The sequence below is a fragment of the Phalacrocorax carbo genome, chromosome 3 (genome assembly GCF_963921805.1).
Source record: "Phalacrocorax carbo chromosome 3, bPhaCar2.1, whole genome shotgun sequence".
Lineage (NCBI taxonomy): Eukaryota > Metazoa > Chordata > Aves > Suliformes > Phalacrocoracidae > Phalacrocorax > Phalacrocorax carbo.
In genome coordinates this window covers 6,630,369-6,649,678 of record NC_087515.1, presented here as the reverse complement: position 1 = coordinate 6,649,678, position 19,310 = coordinate 6,630,369, and the positions used below count along the sequence as shown (strand labels likewise).

The 19,310-nt window shown below is 38.1% G+C and overlaps 1 protein-coding gene across 4 annotated transcripts in view; it reads left to right on the top strand.

The window, feature by feature from the left end:
- The window catches only part of ARID4B (AT-rich interaction domain 4B), a 91,757-nt gene that overhangs the window by 67,792 nt on the left and 4,655 nt on the right, over positions 1–19,310 (top strand). For 3 of the 4 annotated variants that reach the window (XM_064445722.1, XM_064445723.1, XM_064445724.1), the window contains exons 17-22: positions 1,640–1,888; positions 8,575–8,659; positions 9,625–9,817; positions 11,963–13,174; positions 15,655–15,765; positions 18,454–18,669. In XM_064445722.1, the coding sequence (XP_064301792.1) occupies positions 1,640–1,888; positions 8,575–8,659; positions 9,625–9,817; positions 11,963–13,174; positions 15,655–15,765; positions 18,454–18,669 (2,066 nt within the window). The remainder of the gene's footprint in view (positions 1–1,639; positions 1,889–8,574; positions 8,660–9,624; positions 9,818–11,962; positions 13,175–15,654; positions 15,766–18,453; positions 18,670–19,310) is intronic. The other variant, XM_064445725.1, reaches the window with a different exon arrangement.

The following is a 19,310-nucleotide window of genomic DNA, read 5'->3' as shown; positions in this document are numbered from 1 at the left end:
GTGCAGCAGAGAATATAATCTAAAAGCATTTAAATTACTGGTTGGTGTTTTCAGTTGTTAGCTGTGGAATTCTGTTCAGGAATCTTTCATCTGAGTCTTTGGGGACCTTTATTCGTGATTTCTTTGGGAAGTGGGTTTTGCTGTATGGTATGTAGTGGAGATGAACTGAGCTTTCAAAGCTCATTCTTTTATGTTGCATTTTTAACTCTGGTTGTTTTAACTTCATTAGCAAAGTAGCCCACTGAAAGTATATAATAAATTGAAAATCTTGGCCTTCTAGAACAGAACTGGCTGGTCCATGCCATGCATACCTAAATAGATGTATCTTCTGTGATTTGATTTTATTAATATACCAACAGAGGGACTTAGCATTTGTCTCATGGTGTATGCACATGTATATATACACACACATACATACAGATATATATATAAATATAGAGATATAGATATAAAATGCTATTTGATCCTTTCGCACAGAGAAAGTAGCTTGGTTTATCTGAGTATTTTCTACTGAAAATTTCATTGAAAGATTTATGTTATTAATACAGACTTCTGTGAGGTTAACTTAGATATCGGTGTGAATCAGACTTGGAGTAGCCCTTATCTTTTCTTACCCAGTCTGTAACACATACAAATAGATCTGTTCCCTGTCTCAGGTTTCTAAATTATTAGTGGTCAGTGGTTACTGTGAATTTAGTAAGTAGCCCTAATCTGTTCTGTGTTGCACAGAGTGTGGGATTGGAATGATGTGAGGGCCAATAATACTGCTTTGTAAAGCTATTTAAGATTAAAAGATATTTTTCACCTGTTAAATTCTGTAATGCAGTCTGCCTCTTTAAGCTTGTTGGAGATAATTTTCAGGACACTGAAAAGCCCATAGCTGACATGGACTGAGACTAGCAAGATTTGTGGGTTCTTAGTGTTTCTGAAAATTGGTCCAAATATCAAAAAAAAAGTATTCAAAATTAGTACACTTTTGAAAACAGTGAACACCTGCTTGTGTATTTATATAATAATTATATGCAAGTTTGACTTATATTTAGAAGACTTAGCATAATTAGCAAGGATTGACACAGTCATAAATTAGCACAGGTTGCTTGATTTGCTAAATAATCTCGCATAAGGAATTTTTGAAAATATTTTTTATTCCTAAAATCTGCTTTTGGTTGCAGTCACGTCAATGTGGTGAGATAGAGATCATTTATTCTAATAAAGCCAAGGATGTTTTGGGGAAACAAGTTTCAAGAAGCACTTGTAAATCTTGTAGGTTGAAAAGTGGAATTTAGGGAGCTCTATATTGAGAAGGATGAGTTTGAACTGAAAAAAATGATACTTAAAGGGACTACATGAAGGAATCGTATAAAGATGAGTGTGAACAACTTCTGCTCAAACAGATTTTGATGGATTATTTTTTTCTTTTAGTCAAGTCATTTTTGCACCTTGCGGTCACTGGATTTTGTGTGTATTGCTAGATCCTATTTTGCTGATATTACTCGGCTGTAGTACAATTTCACGTATTTGGAGCCTGCTGTTTCCCAGTCTCTAATGCATCCACAATATTTATCAATATATGTGGTTTGGAACTGAAAAGCTTATGAAGTATCTCATATTAACTCTACAATTTTTTAAACCTTTCAAGAGATGACACGAATAAGGAAGAAGATGAAGATGAAGAAGAAGCAGAGGAGGAGGAAGAGGAGGAGGAGGAGGAAGAAGACAACAATAACAATGAGGAAGAAGAGTTTGAATGCTATCCACCAGGCATGAAAGTCCAAGTGCGGTATGGAAGAGGGAAAAATCAAAAAATGTATGAAGCTAGTATTAAAGATTCTGACATCGAAGGTGGAGAAGTCCTTTACTTGGTGCACTACTGTGGATGGAACGTGAGGTAACTTGAGTTTTAGTTAGTGATTACTTCTTGAATTACTTCTAAAATACACTTGTGTATTTTAAAAAGCTAAATGAATAGAGATCTGGAGTCCTAAACTTTCAGTATTGGTGTTCTGTGAAGGTCATTGTACTGTATGAAACTACTAGATTTTTAACACTATATAAATGCAGTACTTCAGTTACTTAGAAAATCATCTTGAAATGACATGTTCAAAGAAGGCTTCCTTCATTCCCTATCTTATTTTTAGGTCTCTCCAGACAATAAATGACAGCTTACTCTTCCACAAATTCTTCCTCCTCTGGCTCTCTTAAGCCAATTTTATCTCATACAATATTTGAATAGTGCACTTAGCTGAGTCTGTATACACACTCTTCTCAGCGAAGCAGAGAGTACACTAGCAGTACGGTATTTAACAAGAGGAGTACAGGATTTTTAGTGGCAGTGTGTAGAATATAATTGCATTTCATTCAGATCTCATTTCCGTCCCTCCCCACCCCTCCTTCCCCCATGGCTGCCTCAAGCTTCCAAACAAGACTCTTCTTAGCCTAGTGGCTTCTTATGGTTTTCATAATATATGCCAGAGTATTTGCTTTTTATTGTCTTTAATATAGCATTAATAGAAGTAAGTTGAAATATCAATATATTTTTGCTATTTCAAACCACTGTTTTGCCATTTAAAACTGAACGCAACTTTAAAAATAGTATAGAAGACTGAAGCTTCTGAGCAGCTTTTAAGCCAGTTACAGGTCTCCTGCTTTTTTCCCTCAGTTTCAGCATATCTGCTCATTGTCCTCAGCTGTCATCTTTTAAACTTTATTACTGTGTTTATAGATCTTTTTGGAGAAAAAAAAAAGTCTGAGGCAAATCTGCTGTACTTTTTATTTATTTATTTTCCCTCTTCTGGAATATCTGAGGCTCTTGTGACCTTCTTCTGTCATCTGGTATTTGATTACCATCCTACCTCTGACCAAGAGGGCAGGACAAATCTCATTTATTCAGTGCTAGCAAGATCTGCTAGCAAAGGTCACAATTACAGAAGCATGATACTTCTCTCCCTCTCTTAAATACACCTCTTCCTATCTAGGCCTGGTGATTTCCAGGGCCACCTAAGCCACTGCTGAGGAGGAAGTCTTGATATTACCAATTTTGATATTGATCTTTTGTAGAATTTTGATCTACATTATATATATATGAGATCTACAGGAATATGATCTTTCACATAAACTGTCTTTAGGCAACATTTGTGAGCATAGTGGGCTATGAAATCAAGATACTAGGGGAGATGCAGCCTGCTCAAGGTAGGATTTGGACTGTAACTAGCATTTTGGTCGTTACTGGAGAGGACTTGCTTGAGGAGCATAAGTTGCTGAAATTTGCGTCCTGCTTGCTGAGGATTACTATGTACCATTCAAAGAGGTGTTTTGCTTTTAAACTCTTGTTTTGGAATTCACATGTGAACATAGGAGTTATTTTCCTTTTTTACTAAATGTTCTGCTATTATACATGCTATGAAGTGAAATAATCAGACTTTTATTTGAGCAATAGCACTTTAAATCTGAAGAAATGAGAAGTCAAAAATGAGCCTTCACCTTGAAGATCCCAGCACCCTGGTTCTTAAAGGAGAAAACAAGATTTTGTTTTTTGAACTCTGCAGTTTAAGCAAATATGTGGATTAGTATCAGCGGCATTATTTCTGTGACTAGGATATATTTGATAAGAGAAGCATTTTTAGTAAACTTGCACTCATTTGAGAGGTGAGGGGAGTTGTTTGGTCTTTCTGGCAGCAGGACTTGTGTTGTATGTTCTTACCTAGGGTTTCAAAAGAGCCCTCTGAAAGAGGCTGGGAAAGTAGGATTCTTCACTGAAAAAGGTATCAGTGATTGAGATTTAGCTATGGGACTGTGTGTACACTCTGCTAAATGTGTCTGTCTTAATTCAAGTAAAATTACCTAAATTTTTTGATTTGACAGTAAGAGTGAGTAAGCCTGAGCTTACAGCAGCTTCGAAACACTTCGATAGTTCAGTATTGTGAAGACAAGTCTTATATGTTGAATAACTTGATTTGGCTTTCAGTCAGTCAGAACCTGGAAAAATAACTGCTTTACTTGGATAGGTAGCAATTCCCTCCTCTCCTTATTCATGGTAGCTACACTCCTTACTTTTAGTGTTCATCAGGGACAAGTACTGTAACGTTAGGTCATGGGATGTACTGAACTAGGATTTTCTAATCATCCAGGATTTTTTTAAAATTCTGTCATTCTCCTACCCCTTAAAGATGACTTTCCTGTTTCCTGTTTTGGTCAGTATGCCATTTAATGGCCTGTTCTTTAAACCCATAAGTTTAAGCAGGTGTCCTAAATAACTCCTGATGTTTCTTATCACAAGGTAACTTCATTATCTGTCTGGAATTCAGAATAATAGTGTGTGTGCACATGCTTTGGGATACTTGGAATGGAATTTGGTAAACTTGGTATTCAGCTTTGTTAGTTTTTTGGGTTTTAAGCGCTCTGGAACTAGTGACACTAACCATGGTGGAACTTTTTTTTTAATAGTAAGCCATATTCCATTTCTCTATTTTCTATTTAACAGCATTGTACAGCTGCACTACTATATGCTAAAGGATCTTGTTGTTAGCTCATGAGATTCAGGTGATAATATGTTTCTGGTAAAGGTAAAGAATTTTAGTGTTCATTTGAGCATGACTTGTAGTGAAAGGGAATGGTAAAAATCTCCACCCTGTTAGAGAAAACTGTTTACATTATCACATTAACCAGAAAAAGCTTCTGAGAGAAACTGCATTTCTTCTAATAGGCCAGTCCTGTTCTAAATTAGGTGTGCTTTATATGGAACTAAAACTTCCCTGGGGCCTATAGTACCAGTTGCTTCTGTCATCATTTTAATTTTCAGCTGCCAGTGCAAAGAGAAGTTCATTGTATAAGTGTTTGAGGTGAATTTCTTCTGCAGTATGATCCCAGTAATTAAAGACAGAGGGTGTATATTCAAAAATAGTTTAGGTTGGTTTTAACTCTCTTTCGTATGGTACGTGATCACAAGACATGTTATTCTTGAATGTTTCAAGTGTTTAAAACTAACACTATTTTCAACATTTTCTTTTCCTTCAGAAATCTGAACGCCAAAGTGCCAGTTTCTGTCTTGGTTTGTTGAAACGTTAACAGTATACAAATTTTGTATTTAACAGTCAGTCACTGAAATTAAAGGAACGTATGTAGCCAAATTTCAGGTTCCTGAGAGTAGTGTATGTCATGGGGCGGGGAGAATTATTAAAAACAAATAAGAAAATCAGAGTCCTCATCTAATATTCCAGTATTTGGTTATGAGACTAAATCTTCACCTTTCTTTGATCACAGCCAAAGCAAAAATTTGATTCTTCCTTGTTAGCAGATACAGACAGAAAGCTGGAACTTTTCTGTGAATTTCCCAAGGCTCACTAGTTCCTTGAGGTCACTTGTCTTCCTGAGAAAATGGTACCTTTTGCTAGTGTAAATCTAGGGGCTGGAAAAGTACACTTTCTTCCTTGTTTCCCCTCTAGTACCTCTGTGGAGGATCGAATGTGCAATCGCTGAGAATATGCTGTCGTTTATTTTTAGCTTGTAGTCAGTACATATGGATGCAATAGAATCAGTACACACTCTTACGCAAAGTGCCAGGTTTTTTTTTCTGCTGTATAACTATTAATTTCATTCTTCTTTTTTTCCTCATTTTTACTTCCTTCCCATTCAAACCCACCTTTCTGGCAGGCATTCATTTTAACCAGTAAGGCAGAAAAGCTTCTCTGCTTACTGGCTCATCTTTGTCTTCATTTTGGTAAGGTAAAGATGATGATGCTTCTGAAGGCATTCCAGATTTTCATATGAAACCTTATTTAAAAATAAAGTAAATAATAATTTCTTATTAAATCCCTCCTCTTGGTTCTCAAACAAGCCTGTGAAAACTCTTTTAGAAACACCACACCATCTTACCTCCTTCCTCTCCGCACCCAACTGCTGGCTTTAGGGAGTTGAGGTGAGCAAGCGTGGAAGTCAGCACTGCAATAATACGATGCAGGTCTTCTGGAAGCATGTACTTGTAATGAGAGCCGAAGAACTTCTTTCGTAATGTTTTTGGTTTTCTTTCTTTTTGTGAACAGACTTTCTAAAGCAAGATTAGTGATGAAGTAAGTTTTCTTATTTTATATTTTAATAAGGTGCCGTTTTATAAAGAAAGGCTCTGGTCTGAGTCACATACACCATTCAGATGTAGCTTGGCGTCTGGTGCACTGTACAGCTTCCAGGGTGCATCTCTGTCATGCAGTAGAGGAGAATGTAATTTAGGGTCAGGTTGTCGCTGTGGCTTGGGATGTATCCCTTTTGCAGGACCTGTTTCAGCCTAGGGTCCAATTGTCATAGGCTTAGGCAAACCATATGTATCTGGCGTGTGAGTAGTGAAAGGAGCTGTGCTGTGCAAAGGTGTGAAGTGTGGGCATCTGATTCCCTGGAGAAGATTCAAGATTTCTGCGACGCCTCCTTGCAGGGTCTGACTGCTGTTCCAGCCGCAGTCAGGAGTAGAGCAGGATATGCTTCAGCCAGGAACTGTGGCTGTCACATGTAAGTCTTCACTTCGTGCTCTTTCAGATGAGGAGTTGTGACCACTGCTTCCAATATGTAATACTTAAGATCCTGTGGTATCTATAGATATTCTCTTAAGATCCTACACTTCCTCTCTCCTTCGCTTCAGAATGTCCCCTAGTCTATCAGCAGTCGCCCCAACAGGCACTGCAGTTACCTTGAACCATGGGCAGTATGTGCAGTGCACAGACTTTGCATAGGGGCAAGATGGTTTTCTTACTGGAAATGCATAGAACAAGTGAATACAGACTCTGTATTATATAGTAACATGGCTGAGGCAGAAAGGACACTGTCAGAATTATTGCTTTTTACCATGTATTCGTCCAGTCCTAGTGCTGATTCCCTGCATGCATTTAGACCTAATGAAATACTCCTATATTTATGTGGGTTACAAAGTCCATTTGGCAGTGTACTCAGTGGTATTCCTTCTGGAAAGCACATCTTTGACTTGAAGAAAGATTACTTCAAATAGGGTTTCCCACAGTCTCACAGAATATAGGATTTTTCCATACTGGAAAGTACTCTACAGAGTTGCATTTCAGTTTTGGAGAGAAATCTGAGCCTGTTCACCTACGTCTCACCTGGTAATAGTACAGTTACAGCTGTATTTGCAGCAGTATAGGTAATCTTGGTATGTTGTAGTCTGCATGGTCTGTTGCTATATTTGTCATTTTTATTGTCACAGGGAGGGGGGAAAAAAAAAACCAATAGTTTTGGAAAACTATTTTTCAGAGACTGCTGCTAATTCATTTTTCACTGTATTGTTACATGAAATTTAAGTTAATAAAATACAGTATTTAGCTTCTGGAACCCATTGTGTAGATCTTAACTTAGAGTAGGAAGGCAAGTTGCGTATTTTTCTCTAAACCTTTTTAGTGTGTGTGTCAATAATGTAGATATAATTGGTAGTAGTTGCAAAGAAGCTGACTTGGGAGTGTATCAGCAGTTGTATATATCAAAATGGTTGTCAAGTAAGCTCAGCTGGAAAGCCAGCATGGTCATGAATACATTCTGCTTGGCTCCATCTTATACTGGTTCTATGGGTGTGTGTTGGGTTTTTTTTGTTGTTGTTTGTTTGTTTGTGGGTATTTGGTTTTGTTGTTGTTGTTGTTGTTGTTTGGGTTTGTTTTTTAAGTTGGTTTCTTCCTCTCTGTTTTCATGGTTACCTGGGGGGCTCAGAATTTCTGTGGCTGTACACTGGGGCAAAAGTTAATACATACTAATTTTTGACTGACCTATTTCTTATCCAGTGGGTTCTTGAATTCACAATTGAAGTAGGACAGCAGATCATGTTTATTGGGAGATTAAAAAAAAATGTTGCTTCAATTGATTCCTGAGGTTTTTCAGAAATACGCAATGAAACTGACAAGTATAGTACCACAGTTACAGTATAGTCTTACTAACAATGTACTTCTGGTTGTGGATTTATATTTAGGTCCAGCCTTAGATAATAAGACACCTATTGTTAATATGTTGGTGCTATTTAGTATGTTTTTGCCCAGTATCATTCTGTTACAAAGTGGACACCTTTAACGGAAAATGAATAAAAAAGTGTTAGTGTTAAGTTAGTGACTCAAAATTTAGTGACTCCTAAGTGTCAGTCACTCCAAGTATCATCTCGCAGACACTCAGGCTCGAAAGAGTTTATTTTTATTAAATGGTCACATTCTATGTAGTCGTAAGAATTTATTATTGTTAGGGTTTTACAGTATGTATTCAAAAAATAACTCTTGGAGATCCATACAGAATTGTCCTTCTGGTGGTTTGTTTTACCTGTATATATGGATTTCCTGCTGTTCAGCGAGGACTGGAAAAATACCAGCTTTCACTCTTACCCATCAGTATAAGGAAACTTTGTCCTATATGTTCCAGTGTGTGAAGAAATGAACCTTAGCTGAAACACCAAAAACTGAGAAGTTCACAAATGAATTTTTTTTATTCAAAGTCTAATTTTTATATGGCTAATAATTGTCTTTTTCCTCCATTAGTTTATCCTATTATGTCATGATTACCTGCTTAAAACTAAATGTATACAATTTTTTTTTTTTTTACTTTTAGGTATGATGAATGGATAAAGGCAGACAAGATAGTGAGACCAGCTGATAAAAATGTACCAAAAATTAAGCATCGAAAGAAAATAAAGGTAGGTTGTCTCCCCTTTTTCTCCCTTGATCACCCCAACTTTGGTTAAATATATTCTTAAGTACTTCCCCCCCACCCCCTTTTGATTGGTCTATAGATGCTTGACCGATAAAAGCAGCTTCCTAGCCTTTTAAAGACTAGAACTTTTTTCATCAAGGTTTTGCTTTTTCATTGCAGGGTGGGGAGGGGAAGCTTCTCTTTCCTTCTTTTTTTTTTTTTTGTGTGTGTGTGTGTGTCTGTGTCTGTGTCTGTCTGTGTCTGTGTGTGTGTGTGTGTGTGTGCGCGCGCGCGCGCGCGACACTTACGTCTGCACTTAAAGAAAACAAATTAGAAGGATCTATTTTATTAGTGGTGGGAGCCAGCTCTGGGGCATGAAATTTGGGAGCTCCCTCTGCTGATTCTGGAGGGCAAACCTATGACTAGTCCATGCGTATATGACTCGTATCATTTCATTTCATAGTATTTCTTTCAAAGATCGTTCTTTTAAAACTGATGTTCAGGCTTAGGCTATGATCTATTCCTTGGGCAGTGGGATGCAAGGAAGCTTTTCCTTCTGCCATAGGTGTCGGCACTCCCCCTCCTGTGTCCCCCTCCCTACCCCCGCCACGCAGCACCATGGTGCCTTTGGAACCTGAGCGTTGCTCTGGAGCTCCCTGCCCGTTGTGACAGCGCAGGGTGCCGTAGCGCTGCCCTGCCGCTGCGGAGCTGGCGTCCTGCCCTGCCGCTGCTCCTACAGCACTGGCTGTGTTTGCTTTCCCATCTGCGTTAGTGTTGACAAAGTTCCTGTCTACAGTATAAATGTCTCAGCATGGGCCGTAGAAAGGTATTTGTAATATTTTAAACAAAGAGGAAAGCTTTCCTTTTACAGCTTAAATATTTAAGATAACTCTAAGTGTTGCTTAATTGTAATCTATGTTAAGTTGTATGCTCAAATGAGAAGAGTTTTTAATCTTTTCTTTCACATAGAATAAAACTGACAAAGAAAAGGAAGAAAAGTACTCTCCTAAAAACTGTAAATTGCGACGTTTGTCAAAACCACCCTTTCACACCAGCACATCACCAGAGACTGGGTCCAAACTCGACAGTACTGAAGCCAAAAATACTGAACAAGCTCCGGTTAAATCAATAGAAATGACTTCTATCATTAATGGGCTACAAGGTATTGTACTTAAACTTTTTTTCTGATTCTGTAAATGGCCTTTAAACAGTAGTAAATGCCAATGCAGAACAACTGATACAACTGTACACTTGCGTCTGGGTGATTATAACATCAACTTCAGGAATAACCCTTGAACAAAAGCACTCTTTGCAGTTTCTGAAAACGGGTATTGCGGATTCAGTGTATGTTAACAGTCTTAGGAATTACATCCTTTGTTTTGCCATCAGCACAGCATTTTTGCTTCCTATATTGTTTTTAAATTTTTAATTTTTCATTTATGTAACTTATAGGACCCATGACTTTTTTTTTCCTTGAAAAATTGAATTAATAAAGCTAGGTTTCCTATCAGCACATCTGTTGTTCCTAACACTGTTTTCCCCTTCCCCGCACATTTGCAGCAGCATTGTAATACCTAGTTGCTTCTCCTCATCCTTAGTTTAGTGTGTGCCTCCAGAAAAAGAAATCATATATAGTATAGGTAGTTTGGGTAACCATAATTTTTTTGTGAAAGTTGTATGAATTCAATAACCTTTCAGACTTATTCAAACTTGGGTGACATTGACCATTGGGTTCCAAATTTGTAGGCAGAGTAACAGTCAACATAATCTATTAAGCTTTGTTTCCTTAGGAAATGAGAAACAGAAAAGCAATTAGCGGCGATAATGACGACACTATTATTAGTGCTCTAATTAATCTGTAATTAACTTCTGATTACAAAAGCACAATTTGACATACACCCTCTAATATTTTGGAAAGCTAAATGTTTGCCATATTACTTAATTTCTAGAAATGCTTTTAATTGGGTGCAATTCTTTTACCATTTAAGACCCCATAGATTCATGCTGGGGATTAACTTTTTCCCCCTGTTACTAGCGGGTGTTTAAGTATGAAAGGCTCTAATGTTTTACTATTTCTTTTTCCTCAAATTTTAGTGCTGCTTGCTCAAAACTTTTTACAGGTTTTGGTTTGGTTGGTTGCTTGGTTTGTTTTTTTTTTCCTCCCCTAAACTGGAATGATTAGTGCAGTTGTATTCAACTTTCCTTTGAAGGGCATAGCAAAGTAATTTAGGTTGAGAGGAAAACGTGATGGACCTGATTTTTTGTTGTTTTTCTTCAAAATGTGTTCTTGGCTTTTATTTCAAATGACAAATTTTGATACCTCTTAATAGTAGTGTAGTTTTGATCCTCTAAGGCATGAGAAAGGCAAGTGTTAGAAGTCCGTTTTAGGTGAGACTTCCTGGAACTTTAGGCCAAAACACCTACCATAAATGTTTAATTAGAAAAAGCAAACAACACTGAAAGGGTTCTGTAAAACTTGCTTTCATATTGCATCTTCGAGTAGAATTTAAGGTCCTGCCTATCTTAAAACAAATAAACCAAGAAAAACACCTGAGGCAACATTTCTCAAGGTATTTTGTCCTGTACACGTCTTCCCTCTGTTAGTGTGCTCTTTAAGTTCATCGTATTTTGGTAAACCTTTTTAAAAAAGGTAATTCAACTTCAGTGGTTTCAGTGAATTTTGTTGACAGTGTTGCTTTTCTTCTCTGTCATTAGTTACATTATCACCTTTAAAATGGGGATGAGTTTTAGTGAGGAATTGAGAATGAGATGGGAAGAGTTAAACTAGCAATGCCAACAAAAATGGATGAGTTGCAAATGAAGGAGTTACCAATATATCTGAGCCAGTGCCTTTGTTATTCTGTCCTTTTAGACTGTGGGTTCTCTAGGGAAAACACTGTCTCTGTTCTGGAATTTGGAAAAAGGGCAGATAATGGTGATATTTGTAACCCATGAGAAATATTTAGAAGTTTAATGTTAAACACATCTTTCAATTTCTGTTTTGGTTAATTTTGCAGCAGTTTGTATTTTATGGATTGATGCACTCTATGCTTTCTCCACCTCTTCAGAAATTGCTGGAGATGTATGGTATAATACAGAACTTTCCTAGTTCCTAATCTAGCCATTATACCTCCTAACAGAACAGGAAATAAATTTTTGAAGTCTTCAGAAGGTACCATTTAGAATATATATTACTAGAGATCCCTGTAGTGTGTGTTCATATCTGTACAGTTTTCTTTAGCTGTTTTTTTAAGAATTCGTTGTAACCAGAATCAAGACAAACTTTTTTTAATTTATCTTTGATTAGCTTCTGAAAGCTCTGATGATAGTGAGCAGGAAGATGACCAAAGTGCCCCGAATGTACATGCTGATGGCAAAGAAGAATCTGAACGTGAAGCTGTAAGCCAAGATAAAAATGAACTCTGTCTAAAAGAAGAACAGAGTGGTTCATCCCACCCAGAAGAAACTAAAGCTCTGACAGATGTAGTAGCGCCCAAGTCAGGATCCAAGTCTCCTGAAAGATTGCGAAAAGAGATGGAAGAGTTATCTGAAGATACTGACTCTGATGGAGAAGATGAAGCCACAAAGAAGAGAAAGGATGTAAAAAAGGAGGTAGTGGATAAAACAGCAAAACCACAGGTAAAACGTGGTAAACGAAGATACTGTGTTGCAGAGGAATCTTTAAAGACTGTGTCACCTAATAGAAAGGATGAGAAGTCCAAAAACAAAGACTCCCTTAGTTTAGAAAACAGCAGTAACAGCTCCTCGGATGAAGATGAGGAAGACAAATCTAAACTGAAAATCACTCCAACTAAAAAGTATAATGGACTAGAGGAGAAAAGGAAGTCTTTACGGACGAGTACTTTCTACTCAGGATTTTCTGAAGTGGGAGAGAAAAGAATAAAGCTTCTAAATAACTCTGATGAAAGACTTCAGAACTCCAGAGCAAAGGATCGGAAAGATGTCTGGTCAAGTATTCAGGGACAATGGCCGAAGAAAACACTGAAGGAACTGTTCTCGGACTCTGACACTGAAGCTGCTGCCTCCCCCCCACACGCTGTTCCTGAGGACGCTGCGGCAGAGGAGCAGCTTCAGACTCTTGCAGAAGAAGACATTTCTTTGCCTAGTTCTGAACTTGAAAAATCTTTGCCAGCTAGTGTGGACGTTAAGCCTGTTGAGGAGAAAACAACTGAAGTGGGTGAAAAGAAAGTTGAATTTCCAAGCAGTGGCAGTAATTCAGTGCTAAATACTCCTCCTACAACTCCTGAATCGCCTTCATCTGTAACTGTAACGGAGTCCAGTAGACATCAGTCCAGTGTCACTGTCTCTGAGACGCTGCCACCAAATCAAGAAGAGATACGAAGCATTAAAAGTGAAACAGACAGCACAATAGAGGTGGACAGTGTTGCAGGAGAGCTGCAAGACCTCCAGTCTGAGGGAAATATTTCTCCAACAGGTTTTGATGCCAGCGTCAGCTCCAGTAGTAGTAATCAACCAGAGCCAGAGCATACTGAAAAAGGTAAAGGAAAGGGTAAACGGAGCTGCCTTCAACCTAATGAGCTCTCATTTTAGCGTTTCTGATGTATTTTCATTCTGTTATGGTTACACTGCTGCAAAGTTAGTTGTTGGAGGAAGTAGTAGCCTCCTGCCTACTTCAAATGTGTGGAAATGGCATAATCATCTAGTGAGTAAAACATAATCTGCCACGAAGTTTCTTGGCCGCTCATTAGGAATTGTGGTGGTTTCAATGAGGAATAAAGTGTATAAGAATAAAGTTTATGCCAGACCTGGCAAGAAAAGCCCAGAGCAAACTGTAATACACTGTATAAGAAATATTTATTGTAGCAAGACTGGTACATTTTGAGTACCTTGCTTACAAGTAGAAGATACTGTTTCTTTCACAGAGTTTTGATTCTCTGTAAGGTGTTTACTGGGGGGAAAGTGCCAATTACTGCACACTTAGGCAACCGTTTCAAACTTGCATCTTAGGAAATTAATGTTCCTAAAAAAAATACAAGACAAGCTGATGATAACCATTGACCTTACCAGGTATGTTTCAGGTTCAGATGTGATATTGCAGATATGAAGTTCTGTCCTGAGACCACTAGAGAACAGGGGATAATAAACACTGCCAACACTCGTGCATGTGTCACTGTACTGCTGCCTGCTTTTTAACTGTTAGCAAGGCTGGATCCAAAAGCTTTTTGTGAAAGTCACTGGCTCTTTTACAGTTCCATCAAAAGTACAGCTACTTCCACTGTGTTAAAGTGCCTAAAAATTATTAATACAAAGGAAAAAAATACATGTCTGAATATAATCCTGATATGACATAAGAGACTTCTTCATCTCAACAGACTTCAGTTAATAATGAATTGAATTTTCTCAGAATGCCCTTAAGGTGTGTTACCTTCATCATTCTGTTTGAGCTGTTCTTTTGAAAGAATGCAACAAAACGTGTTTCCTTAAAGGAGAGAGTTTGGAAGAGGTGAATATGTAGCCCTCAATAAATACGCCTGTATTGCTTCGTTTTTTATAGGCGTGTAGGTTTAGAACTTAATTTGTTTGCTTTTTTAATGTAAAAGGAAATTATTGCCACATGAAAAAAGTTTTACACTGTTGCACAACATTACCTTTATATGCATTAGACTTTAACTTCCTGTCTGATTTTGTTAGCATGCTGCCTGTTTTAGAAAATTGGATTTCTCAATTTAAATGGTTTTGTTACAGGAGTAATTTTTAACCTGTACATCAGGTGGTTGTGGAACATTTGAAAAACTCCTAAAATTTGCTCTTTTAACAGGTGTACTAGAATTCTTTTATCTTTCTTTTCTACTTTTTTCCCCTCACAAATACCTGTACTTTTTCCTTTGTTTTTTTAGTTTGCCTTTTTTTTGTTGGCTTGTTCTTTAACATTAGCTAAGGTTGTTTACTAATACTTCCAATTAATGTAGTTTCTGAACACAAGTGATAGTTTCACTTTTTTCTCACAGCTTCCAAGTGTGACAGGCTTTTTGAACGTTTTTCAGTTCCAGTAGTTCTTGACAAGTTTTTCAAATAAATATATTCTTATTTAATTTACAGTATGTCATGGTTTAGCCCAGCCAAGTAATTAAGGTCTACACAGCTGTGCGCATGCAACCCCACCACACCCCATGGGATGGGGGAGAGCATCAGAAGAGTAAAAGTGAGAACACTTATGGGTTGAGATAAGAACAGTTTAATAATTGAAATAAAATAATAACATAACAACAAATTGCAATGAAAAGGAAAATAAGAAAAAGAGAAATAAAACCCAAGAAAGACAAGTGATGCAAATGAAAAGCAATTGCTCTCCACCAGCCGACCGATGCCCAGCCTGTCCCCAAGCAGCAGCCCTGCCCTGGCCAATCCCCCCAGCTTTAGATCATGATGTCATATGGTATGGAATATCCCCTTGGTCAGTTTGGGTCAGCTGTCCTGGTTGTGCCCCCTCCCGGCTTCTTGTGTGCCTCTGGCCTTCTCATTGGCAGGCCAGCGTGAGAAGCCGAGAAGTCCTTGACTGCTCAGCAACAACTAAAACATCAGTGTGTTATCAACATTATTCTCACACTAAATCCAAAACACAGCACTATACCAGCTACTGGGAAGAAAATTCACTCCATCCCAGACAAAAACAGGACACAGTATTTAAAAAAAAATAAATCCACGTGATTCAAGAGAAATTCTGATGATGCATACGGGGAAGTTGCTTGCAATCATCTTATGTATGCACTCAGACTTTGTCTGCCTTCCATCTTCCTTCACCTCTTGTCAATGTAAGTAGGAAGCTGAGCCGTATTAAGGATAGGCAGGAACAGTTGCATTGTCATCTACAAACATACGCTCTGAAGTGTGGGGTTTGGTGGTTTTGTTTTGGGGTTGGATTTTTTTGTTTTGTTTTTGAGACACTGAGAAAAACACACAAGTGCATGTATTTATTTAATTTCTGTTTCTTTCTCTCCCCCCACCCTTCAATTATAGTCTGTACAGGCCAGAAAAGACTTAAAGATGCTCAGGGAGGAGGCAGCTCCTCAAAAAAGCAGAAAAGAAGCCACAAAACATCTGTGAACAACAAAAAGAAGAGTAAAACTAGTAAGTACCAGCAGCAGAGTGTGAAATGAAATGTGTGAAAGTGCTGTTTCATTTGCTTGAACAATTGTAGGAGATGAAATCTGCAAATAAAGAAATGTAGTAGGGCAAAATGTTCTCTTAATACTGTCTAAATGAAGAAACTATTATTGCTGAATGCCAAAGTGTTTTTAAGTGTTATTTCTGGGCCTATTTCTAAGAGTTCCTTAATATCGTTTAGTTCAGGAAGACTAAGAGCAGTGAGTGTTTCACACATGGTAGAATTGGGACAGGAACATCTGTGGTGTGATAGCTGCACGTCTGAGAGGACCTGGATGAAATTATGTTTTGTATTTTGTGCAAGATGAGTTTATAGAGATTCATCTCTCTTTCAGTAGGAAATATGAGACTAATTCCAGAAAAATATAGGCTCTCTTTTCTGCCTATATCGTCTGTTACATTTTCAGTAAATAATGCAGCTTTTGCAGCTTTTCTGTAGTTGTACAAGCCAGTTGGAATAGAAACCACAGCACTGGGGAAGAGAAGCTTAACAAAAGCAGAGGTGTATTAGAGAGACATTTGCACATGCATTCAGGAGACAGCAAGATCAGTTACTGCCTCATCTTACTGTTAATAAAAAATATCAGGGAACAGTCAGCTGGAGAGCGAAGCTGGAAGGATGGCTGTAAGAAAAGCAGTGAAAGCGAGGATAGAGAGCATATACTATGCTTTTTTTCCTCTCTATTCCTCCACCCTGCCCCCTTTTCTTTCTTTCAGCAGCTTTTACTAAAAGTCTGTACTTTCTGGTCTGGTATTTGCTTTCACCTCACCATCCTTCACGTTCATTGATCTCTTCTTCATATTCTCTCATCCTTTTTCATTCCATTTCACTAATCTCCTCCTTCCATGATCATTATTCCTTCCCTCACCCCAGGAATTAAACTAACAAAACAAACTGAATTTGCAAAACTAATACACCATTTTTAGCCTTGCCATTGTTACCTTTGATTCGGTGATTTTACCCCTTTTTCTCAGCCTATGTCTTCATCAGGATGTAAGCACTACAAAGCTACAACTGTTTCTTGTTCTGTGTACAGTCCTTGGTGCGTATGCACTCTTTCTGTTAGACTTCAGGCACTGCTGTATTGTAATAAGGGCAATAAATAAATAAAATGTGGTGTTAGTTGTGAGCAAAAAAATGCTTTTTGCAAAATTCAGGTATACTAGTTAAAGCTGCTTTTTTAGCAGCTTCAACTCTTGCCTTTGCATTAAGCCAGCAGACAACGGCAGCTCTGTAGCCAGAGTCCTTTCATACCACATGTATCTTGGTGTTTGGTCCTCTAGTGTGATCGCTGGATCATAAAGACCAGGACCAAAAGAGGCTTTCAGGGTTCAAGTCTCTCTATAAATATTAATTGAACATGTTTTCAAAAACAACTCTAATGATGGAGATTCTGCAGCTTCCCTAGGCATTTTATTCCAGTGCTTCACTAGACTTCTGTTGAATTACAATCTCTTGCCCCTGCTTCCACCCGAGTTTTATTTTTGTAATGCTAAGCAAACTTCATCCTTTCAATCATGACTCATAAATCATGTTTTTTAGACAGATTATTTTGTTACTCTCCTTTGGGTGGTTTGATTAGAAAACTGGGTTCAGTTCAGCCTGTTGCTTTATAGTTGAAGTTGGAATTTCAGTGAGGTGAAGTTCTTCTGTTTTGGGTCAGCTGAAGATGGTTTTCTGCAATTAAAGAATTTGATCATCATGTCTAATGGTTTTTGTAGATGATGTCATGCAAATTCAGATTCTTGGTAGTCATTTCAGCACAGAAAGCTTAAAATAAATAAAGGTGTGACATAAGGCTAAGAAAAAGGCCAATTGTTTACTCTCATTTCTGCCATGCATGTCCTAGGAGTAGAGTGAAAAGCTTGTCTGTAACTAGTACTTCTAAAACAGGATAGAGGTTGGTATGTATCAAATGCTGTATTAGAAAATCATATTTAAAATTAGGAGATGGGACATAACGGTGAGTCTTGCTAACTGTTTTAGAAATAGTGTAGGCCTATAAGCAGAAATACAGGGATAATTTTTGCACCTACATTGACACAGGGACTGTCTCCTTGCCTTTTTTCCTAATTTAGGCAATTTATTTACGGATATCTCTCTAAAGCAACAAATGTGATGCTGTCTTGAACCATTCTGGGAGTAGAGTGCACCTTCCCTTGAGCAGTTGGATTGTATTCAGGAATCTCCTTACAAAGAAGTGTGTCCCTACACCACCCCCTCGTGTTCTTGCACACATGCTTTCAGCAATATACTTACTGGTATTCAGGGTGGGTTGTGGAGCCACAGTCTGGTACTTCTGTCCACCCTCTAGCTGTTTGGTTCCTAGAGGTCTGCATAATAGCTGTGCATCGACCTGCACAGCAACCCACCGGACGGTGTTACCAGTGCAAGGTTTCCCTTTCCCAGCATGCCAGAATTCAAGGGGCCCCGTTATGTACCTGTTTTGTGGCCCTGCCTTTAGGCACCAGTGATGCAAAGAGTTGTGTGCCAAGCTTCTGTACTAGGTTGGATTATATCATTTTAGAGTAAAAGGATTTTGGTCAAACTCCTGTTGCATGAAAATCAGCATAGGGGTAGCTTCTGATAAGCTTTAGTTTGGGCAGGAAGTTTGCTTTGTTTTGTAACAATATACTTTCTCGTTTCTTCAGCAAACAGCAGTGACAGTGAAGAACTATCTGCTGGTGAAAGTGTGTCCAAGTCTCAGTCAGCAAAATCTGTTTCTACTGGCATGAAATCTCACCAAACCAAATCACCTGCAAGAACACAATCTCCAGGAAAATGTGGGAAAAATGGAGAGAAGGAGTCTGATCTCAAAGAACAGAATAATCGTTTGCCCAAAGTTTACAAATGGAGTTTTCAAATGTGTAAGTATTTTCTTCAAAACACACCTAGTGTAATCTTGCAGTATAGTATAAGAAGGCTTTTTGAATTTTGTGTGTCTTGCTCTTTTCCCCTAAAATTATTCCATCCTCAGTTTGCTTAATTTTGTGATACATACTGATTTTAAAAAAAACCAAAAATTTTCTTTTGCAACTGCAGCACAGCCTATATCACACTCTTCCAGTACTGATTTTAGATACGGCTCCTGCACTGGCTTGCTATTCTTGCCATCCTGTGCAGACCTGTCATTCTGGCATGAATGTGATCCACTATATGGGCTTCTTGTTGATATTTTCTTGCTGATTTAATCATCATTCTCCAGTTATTGTTCAGACACTTATATGATTGATGTGCAACTTCCATCTCTTCCATTTTGCCTTAGTGAGCCAGGAGATGCTTACTATTTCTAGTACTAAGAATTTTCAGCATATTTGTGTCAGTCAGCTGCGGGCACACGTATGGCTAGGGGTGGGCAGTAGTGAAAGCATCCTGCCTATCTGAAAAACAGTTCGGTAGCTTATGAATGGCTCGTTATGAATGCAGCTTCTTAATTGCCGCTCTGTGTGTGTACGCTATTGCAGCATTATTTTCAGTGGGGAGAAATGACAAGTAAGAGAAGATATTA